We start from the raw sequence: 10984 nt of genomic DNA, 5'->3' as shown, positions 1-10984 counted from the left end.
TATTTGAAAACGTTAGCATATCCGATACCGCATCAGCATCCTAATGAAATAGTACCAAAAGCCAAAAAAAAAAAAAAAAACTAACTTACATGACCAAGACTCGATTTTGATTGCTTAAAAGGACCAAAACGAAAACATAAGTCACTTGCAATAAACTCAACTGGGGTTTAATATATTTATGCCAAAAAATATCTATGATCCTAGGAATATTAATATAAATATCGGTCCCGAAATTTTGGACCAGTCCCACGATACATATCTCTCTCCCAACCACACATATATAACCAATTAACCATTCACCAACCAAAGCAGCAATTTTATAATTCGAACCAAATATTTTGACAAAAATAGAGGAGGAAAAAGTTTTTAAAAACATCTCCACCCTTCTCCCACTATTCCAATGGTGCTCATGCATCTTCTAAACAATCCTTATTTTTAATGCATCATATTCTTTCACCATGAATGGCCCTCCGCCACCCTATGTCATGCTTGAGGGAAGCCGACACGGCAGCAGCAGTGACGTCCAACCTCCTCCGTATCGCCGTAACGTCCCCCGCTACCATTCAAATTACCACAAAAGATCAAGTGGGAAAAGCTGCCTTAGGTGCATTTGCTGCTGCTGTGGTTGCCATTTCCTCTTCATTATCATCCTAGCAGCTCTTTCCTTCTATTTCTACGTGGTCTACGAGCCGAGAATTCCGTCATACACGGTACAGAATCTTGAGGTTAAATCCTTTGATGTCCAGCCAGATTTTAGCCTCAACACTGAGTTTCTTCTGGCAGTGAAAGCTGATAATCCTAACACCAACATTGGGTTTACCTATGGGAAAGAAAGTTCGGTTGCGGTCACATATTCGGATGCCGATCTTTGCACTGGAAAGCTGCCTAGCTTCCACCAGGGACACAAAAACACGACGATAATGAAAATCAATTTGAAAGGGAAGAGTGAGTTCGGATCAGGCCTGCAGGAGGCGTTGGCGGATAGTCGAAAACACGGCAAGATTCCATTGCTTGTGGAGGTAAAAGTACCTATAACTGTGGTGGTGGGAGATTTTCCCCTGAGGGAGTTCAAGGTCCTTGTTAACTGTTCTTTGGTTGTGGACAACTTAGCTCCGGACAAGAAAATCGGAATCTTATCGAGGAATACAACGTTCGATTTCGAGTTTTAAGGTTCCAAGAACAAAATAAGTCCAGATCAAGGGTTTTCTATATTATTATTACTGATCTATGATTATATATATGCACACACAAAACTAACCTTGAGGGGTTCTGTATCGGATTACTTTGTGTTGTTTCTAGGAGGATTGATAGTTGATTTTTCTCTTACGATAGAATCACATTTTTATCAGACATTAAGGGCATGTAGAGATTGTATGATATCTTGATTAAGTTCTTTGATTTTCTTTTATGTCTTGCCACGCTGAATTAACGTAGAGGGGACAATTTCTGAATAGAATTTTATAATCCTTCAATTTTATATGTTACTTGGAGCCACCTTCAAGGGCTTTGTTTAAAAATTATTGCATTTTAGCCTCTCTTTTTCACAAAATATAGCCATACAAATCCACTGGTTTAGCGACTGTCCGTTAAATTTGGTTTGGGCGCTATGGGGCTACGTTTACCCTTTTTGGGCTTGAAATGAATTAAGACTTGGGAAATTGAACATAAAATAATAGAGGACCGTAAAACATTAATTGTTCTTAGTTCTTCCGTGATTAACTACAATGGATTTTAAAACAGTAACACTACATGTTTTAAAGTCATGCCAACGTCAAAATGTTTAAAAATTATAGGACATTGCGAACGAAACACTCGAGTCTCGAATTCTGAATGTCATAAACTTATAATTTCAAGAGTTTTAGTCGAGGAAATTTGTATTTAAGGCATCAGTGGTTCGCAAAAATTTAAAAACTTTAAGAAATTCTCGGAATCAGTTCACAATTCGAATTTTAAACTTAGGATATATATGTAAGAAAAATTCAATCATATAAGAGACTATATTGAGTAATTGAATTCGTAGTAACTCATATCATGACAATTGCAAATGCTATGCAAGAGCTGAAAAATAGGAGAGAACACATGTGTGAAGATCCGAAAAATTTGTTATCAGCATGTAAGGAAATAAGGGACATTACTGCTAGTGCACCATTCTCTTGCACCCAAGAAGGAGCGGAAGTGTAATTTTTTTTTTTACATTCAAAACATTCTTTAAGCATCAGATAATTTAAATCATCCATAGCTTGTTTAGAATAATTTTATGTTGGCTCCAACTATTTTGGATATTAAGCTGTAATAGCTTTTTTTTAAATTCCCTACGAACAGATCCACTGGATATTCCTCTTTTCAATCAGGTACACGATCAGAAAACTGTGTCCTTTGTATAGATCCCACTAGAGATCTAAATGAAATCTCTGTCGAGAGTTTATAGTTGGAATTTCAGAAATCCGACAATATGGCGGTGGCGCTGCGGCAGTCACCATCTCGCCAGATTTCTGAAGTTCCAACAACGGTGCTACGGTGGTCGGGCAACAGCGTCACGGCGGAAATGTGGTGGAAGGTGGTCGACTTTTGTGAGGGGGAGAGAGAAATAAAATTTTGGTGGATAAAAACTTGCATGTAAAAGTTATATTATTTCGTATAACCCATGATAAAATATTTATAAATTTTAATTTCTTATCTAATCAGGACTTTTTTGAATCATGATATTGTATTTCCATTATTCAAAAACTCTCATGTATGTATTTCTCACTCTTGAAAATATCATGCATAATTAAATTATTATCAACTTTTGATAATACAATATGTAAATACACATACACACACACATATATATATTTATTCATAATATAAATTAAATAATTTTTATTTAATTACTTAATTAATTAATAATTTTATTCATTATAGACTCTTCTAGATTGTTTCATGAGAATTTTACACTTAATTGTCTCTACTACTAATTTGTTATTTAATTAGAATATTCTAAATTTACTAAATAAATAATTGTGAACTCATTATAATCCTGATCAATAATAAGACAGCGCCAATGTATCGAGGGTAAAAATCTCATTCACATAAGAAAACTTGAAATTTTCGAATTAAAATAATTTTTCACGAATTCATTTTTTGCAGCTATCAGTTTTGTGAACTGTTTCATTAAAATGGACAGTTCCATCCTTCTCACTTAATTAGCTGTTAAGCTAAATTCCACAAGTTCCATTACATGAAATCCACTTATAAACTCTTTTATAAGCAATCTGTTTGATCTGCATCAAACTGCAGTTGCCAAATTCAACTCCTTGAATTTGATTATCTCAACGAGAACATAAAATCACATACTTGTATAACCCTCAATGGCTGAGGGATACAGCTAGCATTAGGTTCACAGGTTCATGAGATTCAAAACAATATTTGTTTCTATTCTGGCTTACCCTAATTAGAATCACTCTTTTCATCAACCCCTTGAACATGAATGTCATAATTCAAGTCTGATTGCACCTATTGGATCATGGTAAGAGCATCTAATACCATCGTCTTCTGATTCCCTAGGTATCACTGATATTATTTGCAAAAGCATTAAGTTATGATAGCGTACAATACGGTTCCTTCAACTCAGATCTCCCGATCAAATCTACAACTAATATATCGATAGTTACAAACGAATTCGATAACAATGTAATGTATATTTGAGTAATAATAGTGATATTGTATGTGCAACTGAGGAAACCCCTTTCTAAAATGTACATGTCTTGCTCTGCCAGAGATTCCTTGCATTATTAACTCATCAGATCACATATGATATCTTCACATATGGGTGAGTGGTGAATCCCCAATTACAATGCATCGACTCCTACCTATTTCGAAACTATACCGAACCTTACCACATGATGATCCACAGTGGAGTCAGTAAACGGATCAAAGTGCATGCTCCTATAATAAATAGAGATTTACAACAAGTTATACAAGCTAATGAAGGATATGTTCAAATATAATTTAATAATGAACAAATAATATTATTATCATCTTCTGTTTATACTATATCAAGATCTAGTCATTCTTTTATTTCATCGCGAGATTATATGGTGGATATTCTACAAACTTTTAGGGCTTCTACTTCTCAAATTAGAGAAGAAATAGAATCTTCTATTAAAGACACGGAAGAAGAATTAATTATAAATCAAAACAATATAGTTCATCAAAATTTTCAAAAGGTTAGAGAAATTGATAAATTTTCATAAATGAATTTTACTATTTAAATAGATAAAAAATCAAAAATTGATTTTACTAAAAGATCTCGTGCTAGAGCGAAGATCAATGCAAAATTTTATCAACACAAATGGGAATCTTTCAGAGAATGGCATTTTAAAAGTTTCTCTAAACAAGAATATGAATATATTGTTACAGAATTTTTCAATTTTTGCGAAAACTAAAATAAATTAATACATTTGTACCTTGGTTTTTTAACATTTATTATGATTCAAAAATCTGTTTATCCTTTTCAGCAATATTCTTTTATTATAGAAAAAATAATGAAATTTTAAATTTTAATTCTTTTTCAAAATTATTTGAAAATGATATGTTAAAGATAACTATTAAACATATTAATCAAATTATTGAAAAACAAAATTATAAAAATCTTTATCTTACAATTAGGGCACCTACAAAGGGGTGTTAAATGGGTGGTTTAGCCGAGAAATGAAGTTTAAGATGTTTATGGGTGTTTTTTATTAATTTATGTTTTTGAAGTGAATTTCGGTAAAATCCTCTGTTGTTTAATTTTTTTTTTGTATATCTTTGTGAATTCCTTTTATATTTTGTAAAAATTTCCATAGATAAACTTTATATTCGTTATTATTCTAAAATTTAAATGCCTCATTTTATTATATCAGTTTTCTGAATATGGTACATATATAATATATATTTTTTTATGTAAAAATAGAATTTATGGAGCAGAAAATATAAGTTTTATTTAATTTTAATTCAGATCCAATTTAAGGTAAAATCTCAACTTCAGTTCATATTTTGTCACATTAAGACTATCAATATTAATATTATAGTATAAACTCGCGGAACCTAATGTCTCTGACACCTTTATATCTCATAAAATAAAATCAAAAGCTCACTCACAATTGCAGTAGTTAAGGGTCTTGAAATTTACCTTGGTCTACCCACTTTATCTTGCAAAAGAAAAAGTTGCAATTTGATTATTTGCGGGAAAGAATGTGTGAAAAAATGCAAGGATGGAGCTCCAAATATTACTCCATGGGTGGTACAAAAGTTCTTATTAAATCATTGCTTCAAGCTATTCCATCCTACACTATCAAGTTTTCGGCTGCCATTCTTTTCGTGTCGGAGAGCAGAAAAAGCCTGCGCGAATTTTTGGTGGTGCCATAGAATGATAAAAGCGGGATGCAATGGACGAAGTGGTTTGTCTTGTGTAGACCTAAATACATGGAAGGCATGGGCTTTAGGAATCTAACTGCTTTCAATAAAGCACTCCTAGCCAAACAATTGTAGCGCATAATCCAATCACCAAATTATTTTAAGCTAGAATACTCAAAGGCCCGATACTTAAAAAAAGACATATTGGTGCTGATCTTGGCTCTAATCTGTCTTTTGTATGGCGCGATCACTATTCTGGAGTAGAGACCTTCTCGTAAAGGGGTTGTACTGGAGAGTGGGCAACGGGAAAAGTATTCTAGCTCACCTTTGATACAGGGCATTACTGATACGATCGGTTTAGACACCAGCAAGGGGTATTTCAAACACAATTATCTCAGTAAGCTACAATAGCTCGTGTTCTAAGAATGTTAACATCGATGAATTAAATCGAGTTTGGTTTAAAAAATATTCGAAATAATCAATCGTGAAAAAAACTGAAATAAAGCAGTTAAAGTTTTAGAACAACTTAAAATTATCAAAGATCGGTTCAAACTTGTATCAGTTCAGTCTGAACTGATCAAAACAGTTTTAAGTTTGTCGTAATCCAATAAAACAAGTAAAGAGACGAAATTTGTTTATGGATGTTCGTAGACTTTAAATGCTTTTACGTCACTCCTTTTACCTCGCGGGTAAGATCCACTAGAAGACTTTGATTTATACAACACTTTTCATAAACCAACTCAACTTAGAATTTACCTTATTGCCTAACTGAATATATATATATATATATATATATATATATATATATTATGTAAAAATAAAATTTCTGCTTATATATTTATTTATGTAAAAATATAATTTATGGAGCATAAAATATAAGTTTTATTTAATTTTAATTGAGATCCAATTTATATATTAAATAATACAACAAGACAATTATAAAAGGCTTTTATGTCAAATGCCCACAATCATTCTGAGCTTTGATTAAAGCCCCACAAAAGCATGACTTTGGCATAGGTTGCTCACCAACCCAAATTCCTATAATAATATAATAGAATATATAAAGGTGGAGTTGAAGGTGTTGGGTTTGATTACCGGTTTGTTTGACTTACAATTACCCAATATTCATGCCAAGACTTTTTTTTTTTATCCACTAAATACTTGTTACATATTATATAATGTGATATCTGCATTATATAATGTGATATTACAATATAATTTATACTATATTATAAAGAGCGAGCATCTTGTAATAATTTCCATCACTTCGAAATTGCAATTTAGACACTTATTTTTCATTAATTTACTAATTATTATTTGTCTCATTATCTTTTTATATTTTAAATCTTATTGTTTTGAATTAATATAAATTAACACAAAATTTTAAAATAAAATCAATTTATGTATTAACTCTAAAAAATATTAATCATAAAACAAATTATACAAACACGCAATGCATGCATCGAATTGCTAGTATAGTATTAAGAATGAGATCCGTTGAATAATTATTAATTTATGATATGTAGATCAACTATCAATTTTTTTTCCCCGGAGATACCATATCCAAAATACTTTTATTTTTGGGAAAAATAAAATAAAACATTTGACTGAAAAAATTTAATTTTAAAATAAATACACTTAATATATGCTTGAAAAAATATAACTCTCATCATACAACCTCATTTTTATGAAAAATAAAACTTAATAAAGAAAGTCCAAATATAACTCTTCATAGTAATAAATCATTTTATATAATAACAAGCGAGTGTTTGCAATATATTTTAAAAAATGTGATTAATTTTTTTAAAAAATGTGATTAAATTTAAAGATTATGAAGAAGTGTGGAAGAATCAGAGGTGAATAGTGTTTGAAAACAAAAGTGAAAAAGTGAAAATCAGATATAGATAGTGTTTATAAATAAATTATTTTAATACTAATTTTTTTTTTTTTACCTAAATCATTTTTGTAGAAACATAATCAACAACTCACTATATTTTATATTTCAATTTAATTAAACAGAAGCTAACGCATAATCTGGATTCAATAAAAACATGAAATTGATTTTTTTAACTAAAAACAAATAACAATTTTTTAGTGATTACAAACACTTTTTAAATCAGAGTCCATATTTCCCTTCGGTAATTATAGTTTGCGACTGATCAACGAAGGATTATATGGAACTTGATCTAGCCGTAAAGGCGAATTACAATACCTAAAATTTAATATAACTAAAACTTTATTTATACTAATACTTAGTTTTTAATTTTCTGGACATCAAAATCAATCCTTGTTTGATATATATGCTTTTGTGTGACAAGAATTATTAATACAATGAAAAGGTATAAGCCAAGAAAAATAAAAAAAATAATTAAGCGGGATTGCCAATAAATGAGCGTGAATTCTTCACTTTTTCCCCTATTCATGATCATCCCATGTTGTTCATACACAATGTCAGTAAAAATTTAATACCAACATCATTAAATAAAAGGCTGTTATTCTAACATTATTGAATGCCGTAGAAATTAATAATTAAATTCCGAGTTACCCTTTTTTTTATTTAATTCTTGAAAATAAAATTTTGATATTAAATTTCACAGTTTCCCTCTTTCCGAAATAACCACCCACTCCTCCAATATCTTGAAATAACTACTGAAACAACTGTCACTCGTGGTTCAGTTCACCTTCAAATTTCATCCTGTTTGATTCTTTCAAATCTTCATTTGTATATATGTGTGTACATTATGCAGCTGAAAGAATTTAATAATCCGTGCTCGTTTTCACTTCCTTTTCACCAAGAAGATAGAACTTTCAGCTGATTGGGATCACTGTAAAAATCTAGGAAAAAATGTTTGATTTTCTCTTCGGATGGAGAAAGGCGTCGAAATGGTGAATGGGGTCTCGAGATTTTGTTCTTTGTTTAAATTTATGGTGATATACAACACTCTCGAAAAATTCGAAATGATCAAGATTCTGACTAAATTTTCTTTGCTGATGCAGTAAAAGTCTGATAAAAAAGTTGCAATGCCGCGTGAAGCTTGTGACGAAAAAGAAGTGCTGGATTGTGAGACAGTTGAGGCAAGATGTGGCTGAGCTGCTCAAGAATGGCCATACTCAAACTGCCTTTGAAAGGGTAAATATCTCTCATTTTACATTCGCTGATTTCATGTGAATTTCTTCTCCTCTTTCTCGAAAAGTTATCTGCGAACCCTGATATCGATCACTTCACATATTTTCAGTTTTTTGTTGTTAAAGTTTCCTACGATTTTAGATTTTTGAAATCCGAATCTCTTGTCGTCTTGACATGTATGGCATGTCCTTATGTTTCTTGAAGCTAGATGTTGCTATTGTGTTTATCTTTATTTTTTATATTAATTATATTGAATACCATGAATTAAGTTCGAGGCTATATATTACGAATACATCTTGGTATATGATTTTTTTAATTTTTATTTATTTATTTTGCCAAAAAATAAATATGTTCAGGTTGAGCAGCTTCTCAAGGATCAGAACATGGTTGAAGTGTATGATCTTGTGAGCAGTTTCAGTGAATTCATTATAATGAATCTTGGATACATCAGAAAACACAAGTATGTATCCATATAAATTAAAATTCAGCTACTTCTACACATTATCTATTCTTTTTTATACATAATAAAATATAGAATGAACAGCCCTGTTTATCACAAATTTTATGAGAAATGAAAAAAAAAAAATTGATTAGGGACTGTCCAAATGACATCAATGAGGCAGTATCAACTCTAATTTTCACATCAGCAAGACTAGGCGATTTACCGGAGCTCCTAGCGGTCAGGAAGCTGTTTGCAGAACGATATGGTCTCAATTTTGTTACGGCTTCACTCGAATTACTCCCTGGAAATCTTGTAAACAATCAGGTTTAGCCATCAAGAAATTGCTTTAACACCAGAAACGTTTGTTAATTATATGAATATAAGTATATATAAGAATTAAGACAGACGTGGAACCATACTTGGTTTCTTTGATTGCAGATAAAAGAGAATCTTGTTTACACAAAAAAAGTGGCTGATGATGTGAAATACAAATTGCTGGATGAAATAGCTAGCAGTTGTGTTGAACCAGGACCCTTGTTTCTTGAATACAAGCCATCCGACTCGCTTGAAAATGGGGTAATTTTACGTGATATTTGTCTTATAATGTCATAAAAGAATCCTGTGCATGCAGACAGGACGTGTCATACCACCTCAACTGAAAACGTCTATAATTTTCTCTAAAATCTTGGTATCATATGACTTGATCAAACTGCAGGAAACCCAAAGTAACACTACTCGGATTTCTAGCAATGAGATTCAGACAGGCAAAGCTAACGGAAAAATTTGTAATATCGTGACACAAACGGAAGGAAAGATTGTAAACATTGATTTCCAATCTGATAGATTGAGAGAAGATCAGAAAATTTCCCCAAATGCAATCCAGTTATCAGTTCTTGGCGAAAATGAGATACTTGGAAAGCCTTCATATAACGGAAACGAGTCATTTTCATCATCGTCTTCTTCAGAAACCTCATCTAGACTACCTGAGGAAATGATATATCTAGATGACATTGAGGAGTTTGTATCCCCAGCGACCAAGAATGGACGCGTCCAAGATCAGAGGCTATTTATGTTCAAACCATTTGAAATCCCTTTGAAAAAGTCAGCAGAACATATTGATCATGATGTCATTCCTTTTAAGGGACAAAAGCTTTTGCAGTATGAAAACAATTCAGTATCAAGAAGCTTCAAGAATGGTAGAAGAACATAGCAGAAAAAGAACGAGGCGAAGATCATCGGTTTCTCAAGAAAATAGAAACGTGACAGATGCCGAATGCGAGCTATACTATGGCAACTCTCACGATGCATCAATGGCTCAAAAACACGAATCCTGCTATCATCAAAGAGAAGATGAATACAAGATTTTAATAGATTCATTTGATCATGAAGGAGGAAACAAGAGAGAGAAGTTGCTATCTCACAGTCAAGAGCAGCATTAATGTCATGAGGTGTGGCTATGATAGTATGGGATTTGTCTGGAGATGCAATTCCAATTCAAATATCTCCAAGAAATGCTGTTTAGAACATCCCTATTACTTCTATTTTCCAGACAGAAACGAGTCGTTGGAACATATCTCTTCAACACCGAAAACAAAGGATCATCCAATGCAATCTACAAAGGAAGCAAAGATTGATCAGCATAGGCCAGATTTCTGCAAAGATTCTATCAGATACAAGTTGCGAGGCGAGGCAAGAAACGGGGCTCAGTTGCCGTGTTTAAGGGCAATGACTATGCAAAATGCCAGGCCAGTTGAGATTGCTACGGATAACATGTTCAGATCGAACTCATTTCCACTAGATACTCCCCGTTCGTGCCGCCATATCCATCCAAAGCTCCCGGATTATGATGAACTCACCGCGAAGTTCATGGCACTCAAACGAGAAAACCTTCAACGACGAGCAAGCCAGTAATATAAGTAGTACTGAAGATTAAGGTTGGTTCTGTATTTTATTCCCAGTTCCAAGTATATTATTAGTTTTTATTTTTTTGTTGATTAATTTATTGAATGATTTGTGTTGTTATTTGCATTATCAGT

At 32.2% G+C, this 10984-nt stretch overlaps 2 protein-coding genes across 4 annotated transcripts; both read left to right on the top strand.

Moving 5' to 3' along the window:
- Positions 1 to 365: 365 nt before the first annotated feature.
- On the top strand, positions 366 to 1398 carry LOC142518798 (NDR1/HIN1-like protein 6). The gene has a single exon (XM_075621611.1). The coding sequence runs from the start codon at positions 459 to 461 to the stop codon at positions 1167 to 1169; it is 711 nt and encodes a 236-aa protein (XP_075477726.1). The 5' UTR covers positions 366 to 458; the 3' UTR covers positions 1170 to 1398.
- Positions 1399 to 8002: 6604 nt separating this feature from the next.
- LOC142519470 (uncharacterized) lies at positions 8003 to 10377 on the top strand. Of its 3 annotated transcripts, none has more exons than XM_075622500.1 (6): positions 8003 to 8265; positions 8377 to 8509; positions 8863 to 8966; positions 9101 to 9272; positions 9387 to 9524; positions 9664 to 10377. In XM_075622500.1, exons 1-6 carry the CDS (start codon positions 8225 to 8227, stop codon positions 10156 to 10158), a joined length of 1083 nt encoding a protein of 360 aa, XP_075478615.1. In that variant the 5' UTR covers positions 8003 to 8224; the 3' UTR covers positions 10159 to 10377. The 3 variants fall into 3 exon arrangements, with proteins under 3 accessions (XP_075478615.1, XP_075478616.1, XP_075478617.1); XM_075622501.1 differs by having other exon boundaries at positions 8003 to 8274; XM_075622502.1 differs by lacking the exons at positions 8003 to 8265; positions 8377 to 8509 and adding an exon at positions 8540 to 8682.
- The last annotated feature ends 607 nt before the right edge of the window (positions 10378 to 10984 follow it).

This window comes from Primulina tabacum, chromosome 11 (assembly GCF_025594145.1).
Source record: "Primulina tabacum isolate GXHZ01 chromosome 11, ASM2559414v2, whole genome shotgun sequence".
In the NCBI taxonomy this organism is placed as follows: Eukaryota; Viridiplantae; Streptophyta; class Magnoliopsida; order Lamiales; family Gesneriaceae; genus Primulina; species Primulina tabacum.
Note: the sequence above shows the minus strand (reverse complement) of the source record. Positions and strands in the feature narration are given on the sequence as shown.

Excerpts from the sequence above, each read along its gene's own strand:
- LOC142518798 (XM_075621611.1), top strand. The coding sequence starts at position 459 with ATGAATGGCCCTCCGCCACCCTATGTCATGCTTGAGGGAAGCCGACAC.
- LOC142519470 (XM_075622500.1), top strand. The coding sequence starts at position 8,225 with ATGTTTGATTTTCTCTTCGGATGGAGAAAGGCGTCGAAATG. Across the intron at positions 8,510-8,862 it reads CTCAAACTGCCTTTGAAAGG|GTTGAGCAGCTTCTCAAGGA; the intron begins GTAAATATCTCT and ends AAATATGTTCAG. Across the intron at positions 8,967-9,100 it reads GGATACATCAGAAAACACAA|GGACTGTCCAAATGACATCA; the intron begins GTATGTATCCAT and ends AAAATTGATTAG.